We start from the raw sequence: 14,877 nt of genomic DNA on the forward strand, positions 1-14,877 counted from the left end.
TCCCAAAGCCACTTGGAAATCACACAGCAGCATGAGCCAATTCACTGAGGCTTTCACCCCCCAGATTATACCACCTTGCTCTGGTCAGAAACCTGCTTAGTGTAAGTTTATTACCCAGTCTGCCCCTCCCTTAGTTGGGAGAGAACATGCACCAGCTTTTGTATGTGGCCTGAGTTTCCCAAACACTCTAACAAAACCATGTTGTTTTAGGTATAGTGTAAAATAGGTTTATTAACTATGGAAGGATGGATTTTAAGTCAATATATGTAGCCATAAAAGACCGGAGAAAGTTGCCAAAAGGGAAAAAAAGACAAATGCACAATCTAAATCTTGAATCTTACTACATTAGGCTATATTTAGATTATCTTTTTTTTTTCACTGCCCCCCCCCCCCCAATCCATGTTACAGTTCTTAATACACAGGCTTTTTCTGTAGCCTGGACTAGTCTTCTCAGATGATCTTTGTCTTCTCCAAGTTCCTCTTGCTTCCTGAGAATGTTGGGAGGTGGTGGGGAGAGAGGCAAAAAACGGAATGCTGCAGAAGCTATTTGACCAGACTTGTTCAGGTGGGCTTTGCTGAGTCACTGGCCTTGGCAGTCCCCCAGGCTTGTGCAACTGAGATTAGAGATGAGCAGTCTCCATTATGTGGTGCTTTGGCAGCCCTCATTGAATTATAAATCGCTTGATGACAACTTCCCTGCAGATTAATGTTGGCTGATCACCCTTCAGGGAGTGGTTTGCCTTCTGTATGTCATAAGTTTACATGCAACATATATTTCAATAACAATACAAAAAAATCATAACTTGATGCACACTAACAATATGTATTTTGACAACTCTGGGTTTCAGATGTTGATGACCTTTCATTTGATATCTTACATGGCATGCTTTGTATAAAGTATCATGACCACATGACAAATATAGGGGTTACAGGGTTTCATTCTGATGTACAGTGACACATCACAGCAGATATTTTAGAGCAGAAAGTGAGAGTCCCATCTTCCTTTGAGTTATGTGAGATTTCAATGTTGTTTTGTGTTGGAAGCACGATAGGTGCTTCTGACTGTGCATCTTCATTTAGGTTTATGTTAAGCTAGAATTTGACAGAGGTCCGCATTTCAAACCGCAAAACTTTCTTAAAGTTTCACATAGCAATCCAGTGCAGTTGAAGTCAGTAGGAGTCTTTTCATTTACTTTGAGCATTGGATCAGACCCAATAATGTATGATGATGCATAAGGCTTTCTACACACATTGGCTGTGTCTATACTAGCACACTACATCGAAGTAGCCTATTTTGATATAAGAACATTGAAATAGGCTACTTCAATGCCTATCATCTATGCATCCTCCAGGGCTGGTGCCATCGACATTCAATGTCAAAGTAGTGACGGAGAACGTCGAAAGGAGCTGCCACCGAAGGAAATGGGGAGCGTCCGCACACACAAGCGCTCCCTGTCGAAATAAGGGGCCAGCAAACCCCCAAGCTGCTCCCTTAAAGGGCCCCTCCCAGACACACACAGCCTGCACAACACGAGATCCACAGAGCCGACAACCAGTTGCAGACCCCATGCACGCAGCGTGGACCCCCAGCTGCAGCAGCAGCCAGAAGCCCTGGGCTAAGGGCTGCTGCACGTGGTGACCATAGAGCCCTGAAGGGGCTGGACAGAGCTTCTCTCAACCCCTCAGCTGATGGCCTCCATGGAGGACCCCGCTATTTCAACATAGCGGGACGCGGATCATCTACACGCGCCCAATTTCGACATCTTGCACCTAACGTCGATTTCAATGTCAAAATAGTGCAAGGTGTGTGTGGACTCGACGCATACTATTTCAACGTTGGGCCAGCTACTTCGAAGTAGCCTGCTAGTGTAGACACACCCGTTAAGTCTTCCATCAGAGTTAAGCCACAGTTTGTTTTCCTCTTATCAAAAATCCTTATGTATTGGAAAAACTGTGGAGAGTGTTCATTAGAAGTTGCAGCAATTAATTTATATTGCATTGTAATCCAGTGCAATGTCTTAAAATTTCATGAATGACTTTCTAGTTGATTTCCTCTGTGTCACTTATAACCCCACAGAGGAATCGGAGCAAAGCTGTTTTCAGCTTTTTTTTTAAATGTTTTTGAACTGTCAGTGCAAATGACAGGTTGTGTTGTAACAATGCAGCCCTTTGTCAGTGAATGAAGGGAAACAGTTGAATAATAAGATGTAGTGTAGAAACTAGTATACTCGTGCCCTTAAGCCTGGAGGGGAAACTACTCTTTGCTAAACTGTTAGGTTTGTGTAGTCTCCTCTAAATGTCTGAAGATATTTGCTGTTGTGGATTGTAGTGCTGCTATTGTATCTTAAATATAAATGAAGGATTAAATAGTTTCTTTCATAAAGGAGACCCAAAGCACTGTCCAGATGGTAAATAGATGAAATTAAACCACTTCTCTGTAAAATAAGGTATCCTTTCAGTTCTGTTAGCAATGCTTTCTGATGGGGGAAAGGAATGTATAAATTATCCGGTTGAAAACTGTTCAGGAGAATCTGAGTCTGAAGACTTGTATCTGAATTGTTTAACAGCACTAATATCCCTATTCTGAAAATATTTAACTTTTTCTAAATCTCACCTAAAAGATGCTACCTTTAGATTAGAAGTACAATGTTCCTGTTCCATTCAATCTCATTCTGATAAGTAATGGATTAAAAGGATATGTGGTGTCCATTGTCACAGTAACTTTACTTAGCTTTTAGGCTTTTTTTGATGGTGCTGCCTCCTAGTTCAAATTGGGTTTAAATCTGTTTAGCTGACAAAATCTATTAATTCTTGCCTAGACAATTTAAGGAGTAATGTTACCATGTTAGTTAAAATGTTATTAAAAGTTCAGTGTAGACAAGGAGTGCTGCCTTTAGCACATGCTAAACTAGTCAAAATAATGTTAAAGCCATCATGCCTTGTCCCCACTAGATTTTAAAAATGTCATACTTGTTAGCGAACATGTGCTAACATCACAGCTTCAATTCTACCCAGGGCCTTAAACCACAGATTCAAATAGTAAGACACATTGTATTTCTTATTACTCTTCCAGATATGAAAAGTTAGTTCCTGTTCTTTTGTTTTCTCATAGGTCATGCTCACTGACTAGAGGCATAGTGGTAGCTGAAAGAGCAACATTTCTCCAAACACAAATAAAACACTCATCGCTAGATCCATTAGCTTTATTCAGCTCATTTTATGTCAGTTGAGGTACTTTAGACATGTTTTCTGAACTAAATTGTATGGTATGTTTAGCTAAACCAGTCTGTTCTTTCTTATTTTTTCTAGAGTAGCTGTAGATTCCTAACTAAACTCTGGTGTTTTCATGCCATTAGTGCTTTAAGTAGAAGTGAAGGCTCTAGTGTGCACATGTGATAGATAGAGTGGAATAATTCAGACCTGGTAAGTGGTATTTTTTCATCTAAACAAGCCCAGTTTGGCACTGAAAGTGTAGGAAAAGAATAATCCAATATGATTTATTATTTTGACTCAACACTGCTCTTAACCATCTGGAGCTTCTGCAGACTTGTGATCAAAGATCTCTTCTGAAGACTTATTTGGAAATTTCAAATTATTTAAAAAGTGTGTGGGCAAAACCTGGTGTGGAGTTGTGGCAGTTGAGTAAAATTATTTAAAAAAAAAATGGCAGGGCAGGCGTGTGGACTTGAGAGGAGGGGAACCAGGGCTAGTTGGACGTGGAAGGTAGAGATTAGGCACCATTATGGGTGGGATGAGGTGGAACTCAGAATGGCTAAGCAAAGAGATTTGCCATTCACTCACAAGCACAAAGACTGAGAGCAGGGTATCTGGAGAGGTAAAACTAACACTTGCTGGGTGGGGAAACTGGCATCAGGATATGGAGACTCAGAGGAGCAGCCTGGGGTGGGGAACAGTCAGGATAGTAATAGGGACAGTTTGGAGGGATGGGCAGAGGGAGAAAGAGTCAGCCTTGGGAGAAAGGGGCAAAAAATGCATCCCATCTAGTGTATACTCGTGTCCAGAGCAAAGAATAGAACCCGATATTCCTGAGTCTCGCCATTTCTTCCCTGTCAGCAAATATCTGTAAACACCTATCCCCTTTTTGGACTGATCTGTATAGAGAACTTAGTATTGCTGTCAGGAACACTTCTGGCTCAGTTAGCTGAGTGGTGCATAATGGATTTAAAAGTTCATTGGAATTCTACTGATGACCTATGTGAGTGTGAGGATGATGCCGTGTGCTGAAGATTTTTTTTTTAATTTGCTGTTTAATAAAATCTAGAAAATCATATCCACACTACACTGTGACGATGTGACGACCTATTTTGGGTCCCGTGGGTGTGTGGGGGGGGTTAATACAGCCGGGGCGGGGGGTGGATGGCCTGGGACCAACCACCCCACCTCTATGGCAGCCTTATATAGTATAGCAGCAATATGTGATACAGTGTATCTACTTTACAACCTGGGTTTCCACAGTATTATGAGTACCAGGAACAATAACACTCCGATTGTGAACACCACAATGCCCTGTGGCTGTTCTAAGTCCCAATAATTCTCTATACAGCCCCAGCTAGTCCAGCTAGTGGTATTTACCAATAATGACTGATTCATCTATTCGTAACTACAACTACTTAACACTTGTCTTAAATATATTTATTTATTTGGCATAGGCTAAACACTAGGTTACATATAGCTGTATACAATTACATATGACTTACAAATAACATCCAGTGCTCCCACATCTTACCAACAACTACGTTACAGCGGCCCTTCAAGTCAGAGATACGGCTTGGTTGGGACCTTTCGTGGTGGTGACGTCTGGTGATCAGGCCGGGGTCTGCTGTCTGGACTGGAAGTTGCTAGCCTCCACCTGGTGTCCAGGAGCCCACACCCTTGTCCCCGCTAAATCACCTTTTATACTGTTTCTTAGTTGGGGGTTCAATACCTGGCCAATTAAAGTGTTTGTTGCCCAGTTTGGGCTTTCTATCCTCCTGGCCTGTCAGAACATGTTATAAGATTTCCTCTGTCCTTGGTAAATTTCCGAACCTCCCCCCGGGACGCTCTGATATCGCACAACCAGGATGTTCTCTTTGGAAGGCTTCCAGCTACTTGTCCCAGATGTTCTCTTTGGGGACTTACTGTCTACTTGTCAGGATGTTTTTCTTTGGGACTCTTCAACTAGTTGTCAACTTTCTGATTTCTTTCTCCTGGTCTGGTTTCAGACCACTCCGCTGTTATATGTTAGCATTCCAGGATGGAGTGTATGGTCATTCTGCCTTGTGAGTGAGGCCCGGCCACCAGGTGCTCGTGCTCCCACACACTGAAGAATATTATTAATGTTGCCTAGTCAGACATGCATAATGTAAGAAATGCCAGAATAAAAGATTGCTGGTACAACCTACATTTGGCATCTTGTGTATGTATATGCACTATGGTTAGGGTGGACAACTTTCTAAAGACTGAAAACGACCTTCTTCCCTTGGCCCATCTTTTTCCTCTAGGGTGGCACTGCTCCTGCTTTTGTTTCCCCCTTCTCAGCCTCATTCTTCAGGACCCTGCCACCACACCCTCCTGTCCCTTAAGGAAATGTTAGCTGGTGGCCGGGTAATGTGCGGTGAGGTACCAACTACGCCCTTGTTATCATCCGAGTTTAAAACTGCGAGAGCAGGGAGCTTGTTGCTGCAAGCAGCCAAGACAGGCTGACGGATTCCCCTGGGTCCTAAGCAACCCAGTTTTTTTTACTGTTACAGCAGGGAGCTCTAGCACTCTCACCTGTGGCCAGGCTGTGGTAACCAAACGGTTACAGTTCTTTTGTTGTGCCGGCTGTGTTGCAGTGACAAAAGGGTTAACAGCAGTCAGGCTTAGATCTTAACTAGTTACAAGTTTATTAAGCTACAGTTATAAGCGCGTGGTTACAAAAGGCTATTGTCTACTTCTTATATGCTAGCAAAGTACGGGTGTTAACAAGTTACGTTACAATCCAATACAAAGATATCTGTTACCATCCAACACAATGATATCTTGACACAATGACGTCTAGTTACAGAACTCTAATTCTTTAGCTGTGCACAAAAAAAACGGAGACCTAGCATGGGTATATCTTACCCTCTCTGCGTCTCTCGATACCAGCGTAGCCAAGCCGGATCGGTCACTCAATTCCGCGGAAAGACAAATACGAGGTTGGGCGTCCCCAGTTGTGGACCTCGGGAGGCAATCACCTGACCCGACCAGCAGGTAGTTGGTGGAATGCACTCAAAGTTAGAGTTCTGCTGGACCCATCTTTTATACCCCTTTTGGGTTATGTATTCTCTTTCTTATCTACGGTGCCAGATCATACTGGTCTGTCTTTTGTGATGCCAGTTTGTTACAAGGGCACTTCTTACTTAATTTGCACTTGTAAGACAGGAGATAAGCAATTTAGGAGTACAGGACATTCTTTTTGTGTGGGCGGAGATTTCCTCTTCTGGGATGGTTGTGTGTGTGCATCAAATCCATCAATGCCAGCTGGGGTGATTTCTTGAGGGTCCCCCCCCCCCTTGTTGACAGTTTGGCCTGTTAGCCTTCTATCTGTACTTTCTGTTTCTCAGGGTCATGATAAGCTAGCACATCTGGGCCTCAATGAGGGCATCAAAGACTGAGCTGTCAGCAGCATTTCTGTGCCCTGTGTGCTTCCCAGTGGGGGTGGGGGGAGCAGCGAGCAAGCTGGCTTGTAAGGGGGAGACTTTGTCTGGCTACAGGAAATTGCATTCTGAGTAGTTTCTACACTTGTGGAGGAGGCAAGGTCATGAGCCGGATGACCAGTCCAGAAGGTGGCTATCCCCCATCCACCCCCTTACCAACCCCATTTTTCTCACGTATAGTTTTCAAAAAAATTTGTCACACCTGTTCTGGTCTGATGGCACGTTCTTGGGAAACAGTGACTTAGATCATACTGTTCACAGTTGTTCATTAGTTATTTCTGGGTGCCTGATGTGAGATTTTGGGGGCTTCCTTGCTGAAATGCTGAGCACTCACAGCTACAGTCAATGGAATATGCTTTGAACAAATATTCTTGAACAGTCAGATCCTAGATGTCTCAAATTGGATACCCAAAACTAATGGATACTCTTGACCTCTCTCTACTTTAATCCAGGACTCCATGAGTAAAATGTGGATACTACCACACCTTTATCTCACAGGAATTTTGTGAAAACAGATTCATTAATGTGTTTGGAGCACTCAGATATTGTAGTGATAAGACCTATAGAAAGCGCCTTGAGGACATTACTAATTCTGTCTTCAGAGCATGATTTGAATAACTTGAAGTAAATAAGGAATGAGGGCCACAAAGTGAGCAACAAAGAGAAATCAAATTATTGAATAGCTGCTTTTAAATGAGGCAAGGGATCTGTGGAAAAAAATAGTATGTGATCATGTAATTAAAGACTGTGTCATAATGCACATATATATGAGGAGCCAGTTAAGATTGCACAGGCTACTGTACTTAATTCTGGCATTTCCTGATTTACGCATTTTGACTTTGCAAATTTAGTAATTTTTAATACAGATTTTTGTATATCATATTTATAAAGCTGGTCTAGGGCTAGAATTATTTTGAAGAACATGTTAATGCATTTAATGCAGCAGATAACAATCATTTTGCTAAATAAGCATAAACAAATTTTAAATAACTGTAAGCTTTTTTATAAAGTAGATAACATTCGGGGAGTCTTGCATAACCAAGCATAAATCCTGTTGTTTAATACAGATTTTATCTTCTGTGAAATTTCATGGAGAGCCTCATGTAAAATTTTAATTATCTATAATTGTGGAGCGTATGTGATTCACATGGGAATTATTCAGTGAGTGCCATTATGCTGACTTGAGAAATTTAAGCTTACTTTCCTTTTCTCTCTCTCTTTTATTGCAGATCAGCAAGCTGGGAGAGCAGGGCCGAAAAATTATAAGCTTTTCAAGAGAGCTCTTTAGTGTGTTTAGGGCCCAGTGCTACAGTCTAAAATCCAGATGCATGAACTTCATATAGAGAGCAGAGGAAAAACTAGATACTGGTTTTCAAAATCAGCTAGTCTCACCTTAGATCAGATACCACTCTTGGATTTAAAATTTTCTTTGTAGGACTTTCTTTAAGAGACTAAAGTAGGTAACTTTGATTAAGCAATACACTTCTCTTTTACATGTGTAGGTGAAAGTTTGTTTGTTAGAAGACTATTTTGCATATCCAGGTGTTTTACAGAGTCAGTAAAGCTGTTGAAATTACTGATTGGGCTGCAGCAAACCAGGCCAATATAATTGTCTTTGTCATATGTTTTCATAGCATATGTTGAAGGAGAAAAAAAGATGCACTTTTTGTACACATGAATACAATTACACTTCCCTGGTCTGGCACCCTCAGGACCTCACAGGTCCCACACCAGGGAATGTGCTGGACAAGGGAGGTCAACGCTGGCCTCTTGTCTGCCACTGGCTACAGGGCTCCACTCTGGGGGGCTGACATTGACCATATTGGGACTGGGGATGGAGTACTCAGGGAGGGAGGCAGGGTGGCTGAAGAGCACCATAGTCAGGGACCAGGAGAGCAGTCCTACTGGAGATCACTGAGCCCCGCAGCTGCAGGGCTGCACTCCTGGCCACTTGCCAATGTACTCTGTGGTGACCTTGTCTCTTCTCGTGAGCGTTCCTCGCTCCTCCCACTCTCTCCCTGAGCCTGAATGCTGCAAGTGAGCTATTTGTGGTGCTATTGAAATCTCTGGGAGAGTAGGGGTGGAGATGCTGAGCCCTTTTCACCCAGTGCATGAATCCCAAGAGCACCACAGATGTTCCCAGACAAAGAAAGTCCAGACCACAGAGGTCCAACTTGTGCAGCTTTTTTATTACTATGACTAGGCTTGATATAATTTTTTAAATGTGATGGCTAATGTATATTTTAGCATTTAATTGTATTTTTATGATTTTAAATTTTCAGTTGCATTAAAATAGGGTTTGAGGCTTTTTATTTTTATCAGTTTTAAATGGTTACTGTTATAGGAAACTGGTGGCTAGACAATTGTTTAATGACAATCTCTCATAAGTTCTCAAGCCGCATTTTCTTCCTTTTCCTATCTATAAGTTTCAATTATTAGGAATAAAAATCTCTTCATCAGTTTGTCTGTGGACAGTGAAATTTTACCAATAAAAGTCTAATCCTTCCAAACCTAAGAATAACTTGGCTTTGATGCTATTTTTCTCTTTAAAGAATATGTAATGAAATCAACAGGAGAGCCCCCGTTTGCATATGTGTATTGCTTTTTCTCAAATACATCTGAGTGTTCTTTCAAGAAAATGTTAAGAACTATTTTGATGTATTTTATGTGCTATTGCCAGACTATTGCATTTTATTTTTTTAATACATTAGCATGATTTAAAGCTAAAGCATTTTAAACTGGTAAAACTACTGCTTTTTTTTTTTTTAAATGTTGCTGTCAAATTTGACTGCCAGCAGCTTCATTACTTAAGGACTAGATTTGACAAAGATTACAAAATCCTTCCCCATCAGAGGAAGCACATCTTAGTGATTGAGATATTCTTATGGGGATCAGGTTTGGACTGTGTTTCTGGATCTGTCATGGCCTTTCTGTAAATAACTCACTTAATTCCTCTCTACCTCAGTTTTCACATCTGTAAAAAGTGAGTCTTCATATTTAACTGCTGAGGGGTATATAAGGCTTTAACACAAATACTGTTGTCAGTTGATTCAAGTTTTTTCTCTTTCTGCTTGCTTCCTTAAAAGTGAAGCTGCTGCTTGTTACTAGAGTGCTTTCGTTCCAAGAACTGTGTTCCTTATTTCCTTGTTTAATATGTTGTTTCCTTAATTTGTTTTGGTCTGTTTTGACCTACGGCCAAAAATAATGAGTACATTCTGTACGTTGGCTCTTATTTTTGTTTAAGCTGTCAGCAGGGTAGTGGGTACCTTGGCAAAATACTCCCACTTTGTTGCAGTGTGATGTCTTAGTTTCTAGCACTCTACTTATTTCTTTGCAATAATTATAATTTGGAAATGTACAGAGAAAATACATTAAGTTTTGGGGCTGTATCCAGTGCTTTTTGTGTGCATCTGCAGAGTATTTGCTGCTATAGCAGAAATTCTCATCTACTTCATGCTACATAGCAGTTATTCCGAAGAATGGCAGCCAAGGCTGCAATCATTTCTTTTCATTTGCCCCCTGGCAATCAAGACACAGTCATGAGACTGGCTCAGCTCAGAGCAATAATTAAGTATTCTATGCTGAGTGTGTGTGTGTGGTGTGTGTAGAAGAGAGGCACAGCCCTGAAAGTGGTATTATCTAGGTTTTCAGTCTGCATGACCCATGTTGTAGGTTCCCTGATATTTCAAATATACAACTCACTTTTTTTTGGCTCCTTCAATAACTTTGGGATGAAATATTTCTACATCAGATATCAAATTTTTGGGAAAATTTAAGCCAAAACAGTTTAATCATTTATGAGACTAGGGTCATTTGCACGTGATTTGGTCCAGGGACTAGGAATTGGCAGGACTCTGAACACAAATTAGGTGTCTTTTTTTCATTCATGCTAGCAAGGTCTCTCTGAGGCAGTTACAACAGCACACTTCACTACACATTGCAGCTCACACCTCCATGGTCTGTGTTGCAGGGCCACATAGACAAGCCCATACATTTGATCGTCTAATTTCTACAGCAATTCCATCCATGTAGGAATGAGAAGGATTTTCTCCAGTGATTGCAGCTTTGGGCTGCTGCAGATCATATTGGGTCCAGGTGGCAGAACTGAGAGCAGTGAGACTCTTTTACAATGACAGTCAATGGTGGATTAGCCCCTGGGCGAACAGAGCCTGTGTCTGGGTGCCTCTCCACCCTGGCCCAATTTGCCCAGGGTGGGAACTGGGGAATTGAGATCTGGCAAAGAAATACTGAGATTGAGAATCAGGAGGTTTGGGGAGACAAAAGGATGATGAGCAAGGAGGAGGACTAGAAGGAGACTAGCTGGGCAAGGAAATAGACTGAGGCTAGGTCTACACTACGAGATAAAATTGAGTTTATTAATGTCGATTTTGTACCTCCAGAAGTTATAAATTCAATTTTGACTCTCTTCACCTCCCCACATGCTCCTCACAAAGTCAACTTATTGCTGCTACACTCCATTGGCAAACATGACTGTTTCAGTAGTGCATTGTGGGAGCCTATCCCACAGTTCCCTCATTCCTGTAGCATCGCTGGTCTTTGGTGTCATCTTCCCATGTTGCATTTTCCTCATTACCCTCCCGTGCTAAGCAAATGTCCTTTTTCCCTGTTGGAAGGAAGGAAAAGTAGGGCGTCCACACAGACAGCAAAAAAGTTAACAGAAATCTTTCTTCTGTAATTGAATTCCCAGCTGGCCATCCACTGACTGTCTCCTTCCTGTGGTTGCATCCAATCCCTGAAAATAATACAGGGATCCTGTAATGTATAACATTAATAACACATTAGCAACTGACAATGGGCCGTATCCCCCCGACTAAACTGACTTGATTTCTCCTCTCTTGATGTTCACAGCTCCACATTAACTGCCAGTAATGGGCCACATCCACCCTGACTGAATAAACTTTGTTAGCTCTGGCCCACCCCTTTACTGAGACCCCCTCTTTAAATCCTCCTCTGAATGCCCCCCACCCCACTCATGCATCTGACAAAGTGGGTCTTTGCTTATGAAAACTTATGCTCCAAAATATCTGTTAGTCTATACCCACCAGGTAATGATGATATTGTGATATTGATATTAGTGCTTCCTAAATCAAGCTAGTAGTATTTTCAGTGAAGACAGTCACGTCATAATAGCAAGCTAACTGCCTTAAATTCGAATTTATCTCGTAGTGTAGATGCAGCCTGAGAATCAGTGGAGCAAGAGGAAAGAGGTGTAGGATAGGGGAAGCATCTGACAAAGAGTGGGCAGGAGAATTAGGACTGACTGGATAAAAAAAAACTAGGTGTGTTCTTCGAGTAAGTAATATAATCATTAACCTAATGATCACTAATCTTAGTTTTTTTCACCCCCAGATAATGTTGTACATTTTGTTCTCCCGAATAAGGGTTTATCTGATTACATTTAAATTGAATTGTTCTCTTACACTTGGGAGGTGGGGATTTCTCACTATGATAGGCATATCACTGAGCAGGAGCTCCCGATCTAGTGGCTCCAAAGAGCAAAAAAAGCAGTAATGTAGCACTTTAAACACTAACAAAATAATTTATTAGTTGATGAGCTTTCATGGGACAAACCCACTTCTTCAGATCTGGCAACTCCAAAGAGTTATATTGAACCTAAAATGCTAATGTTTGGAAGCACTCCTCTGGCAACTCTTCCTGCACAAGTCAGGTCATCATAACCTATACTTCTGTTCTGAGCCTTTGTCCAGCTACACCAGTAGGTGTAGGAATGAAGAGCCTCCTGAACTAAGGAAGCAGTAAAATAAAAAAGTTACATTTTAGGATGACCATTTAGATTTAAGAGGCCAAATTCGGCAAAACCTGATGTGTGGAAATGTAAAGTATCCTATGGATAATTCACTCCTCGGGGGGGCGCAGAGTTTCTGTAGCTGCTATCTGAAGTTCTGCTAATTTCGGAGGAGTTTTAATTCTGGCCAGGAGTTCTACTGTAGGGAATCACTGAAGGGACTTCATGGACATGCCTCCCTAAGAGAGCGCTTGCCCCAGTTTTGCATTCTGCTAGCCTATTACTTCCCTTTGCACTAAATCAAGCTGCTTCTCTTTGTTTCTGTCTCACTTCCAGCACATCACTTACACCAGCATCTTTTAAACTGTTTGCGTCCATGGCACACCAAACAATATTTTTTATGTGGAACACCTATGAAAATTTTCTTCAAAAAAAAAAAGAAAAAAAAAGGAAGTCTGACCAAAAAAGCAGACAGCAACATATACAGCAAAAACAAAATGAAGTAATTCAATCAGGTATCATAGCAATAAAGCAGTAACATTGTATCTGGTTTTAATAACAGAAAATGTATACCATCAGCGTATTTTTCTAAACGCTCGTGGCACAGCTATGAGTTGCTCATGGAATGTGTTTTCTGCCAAACCTAGTTTAAAAAACTATGACATACACCACCACAAGTTGAAGATTATTTTGACCCCAACTCCTTTTATATTGGAACAGGATAAGCAAATTCTTGTTTGCAGATAGGCAAGATAATTAATTAGAGATGAGAATGAGCTCTGCAAGTGGAGAGGGGATTATGAGGCTTGTAAACAGTGCTCATGACCACTGCCAGCCCCGAAACAAGAGTAATTGATGTTGAAAACTGTATAAGTTCCAATAAACCTTTAATACAAGAACAAAAAACACCACCTAATTCAAGAAGTAGAAAATTCTAAAATAACGTTTTAATAAGTAGTCCAATTTCTTTGATACAGTAGACCTCCTGACTTATGTGGAGGTTGCGTTCTTGTGCAACCCTGCATAAGTCAAAGTTCATGTAACTTGGGGGAGCCAGGAAGCTGACCAGCACAGCACTGTCTCCTGTGAGGTCAGTTTCCCCACTCCTGTCAGTGGTGGCAGCCAAGAGTCGGGCTCTGGGCTTCCACCCAGACAGGAGCTGGGAAATTGATCCGCTCAGTAGTAGAGGTCAGTTTCCCTGCTCCTGTGAATGGTGGGGAGCTGGTGCCTGGCTCCCTGCTACCTGCCATGTATGGGAGTCAGGAAACTGACCAGTGCTGCTGCTCCTCTAAGTGAGGGGCAGCCTGGAGCCAGGCACCAGCTCCCCACCACTCAGAGGAGTGGGGAAACTGACCAGCACTACTGCGCTCCTGTCAGTGACTGACTGGCCAGCTCCCTACCGTTCAGAGTCGTGTTAACCTGAGATACATGCATCTCTGGCTTCTGCTGTATTTTAAATGGCAGATCTTAAACTGGAAAAGTTTAAAACATTTAACTAATAGAGCCTTCAAAGTAAAGTTACATAATAAGACTGCAGTTCAGTAATTGTCAGATTCTATAGATACTGCTGAGTATAGTCATGAGGGTAATTCCATTGATTGTCTTATTGTAACATTACTATTGCTGTTAGTTGCAGGATGGCAGTCTAAGGGACTGGTTTAAAAACTAGTGTTTGGAGCATTTTGGAGATTTGATTTTTTTTTTTTTTCCTGTTGTAGGTGTGATGGACAGGTGACAGAATTTTCAGTTTGTGTCTGGGAATCAGAATGACTGAGTGCTTCCTGCCTCCTACCAGCAGCCCCAGTGAACATCGCAGAGTGGAACATAGCGGGGTTCTTGCCCGTACCCCCAGCTCTGAAGAAATCAGCCCAACAAAATTCCCTGGATTGTACCGGACTGGTGAGCCTTCACCGCCTCATGATAACCTACATGAGCCTCCAGATATAGTGTCAGATGATGAAAAGGAGCATGGGAAGAAGAAAGGAAAATTTAAGAAAAAGGAGAAAAGAAGTGAGTAAACTTTCTCTGCCCTCATGTGTATGATCTCTCTAACTCAGTGTTTCTCAAACTGGGGGTCTAGGGCGGGTATCAGTGAGGTCACAGGCAGGGCTGGCGCTAGGGAATAGGAGGCAGGACAGTTGTCTGAGGTCTGTCAGAGCTAATTGATGTGTTTTGTGGGGCTGAAGTCTGGAGCTCCTAGCTTGAGATAGGGCATAGTGCCCCAAACTGGGGGGTGTTCAGAAATTCCAGGGGGGATGCAAGGCAACTCGCGCCCCCCCACCCCATCATCCCCCCACCTGAAGAAAGATCCGGCCTTTGCTTCCAGCTCTCACCCCCTGCCATTTTATGTGGGTGATCTGGTGCAGCTGCTATAAAAAGCAGGCAGCCAGCAAAGACCCACGTGGAACTAGCTGCCCTCTGCAAACGAGA

The 14,877-nt window shown here is 42.1% G+C and overlaps 1 protein-coding gene across 4 annotated transcripts in view; it reads left to right on the forward strand.

The window, feature by feature from the left end:
- Nucleotides 1-14,877, forward strand: part of RALBP1 (ralA binding protein 1) — a 64,729-nt gene that overhangs the window by 20,178 nt on the left and 29,674 nt on the right. For 2 of the 4 annotated variants that reach the window (XM_074987443.1, XM_074987444.1), the window contains exon 2: nucleotides 14,166-14,457. In XM_074987443.1, the coding sequence (XP_074843544.1) occupies nucleotides 14,214-14,457 (244 nt within the window). In that variant the 5' untranslated portion in view covers nucleotides 14,166-14,213. Of the gene's footprint in view, nucleotides 1-12,807; nucleotides 12,963-14,165; nucleotides 14,458-14,877 lie in introns of those variants that run through there. The other 2 variants (XM_074987445.1, XM_074987446.1) reach the window with 2 other exon arrangements.

Source organism: Carettochelys insculpta, chromosome 2 (assembly GCF_033958435.1).
Source record: "Carettochelys insculpta isolate YL-2023 chromosome 2, ASM3395843v1, whole genome shotgun sequence".
NCBI lineage: Eukaryota > Metazoa > Chordata > Testudines > Carettochelyidae > Carettochelys > Carettochelys insculpta.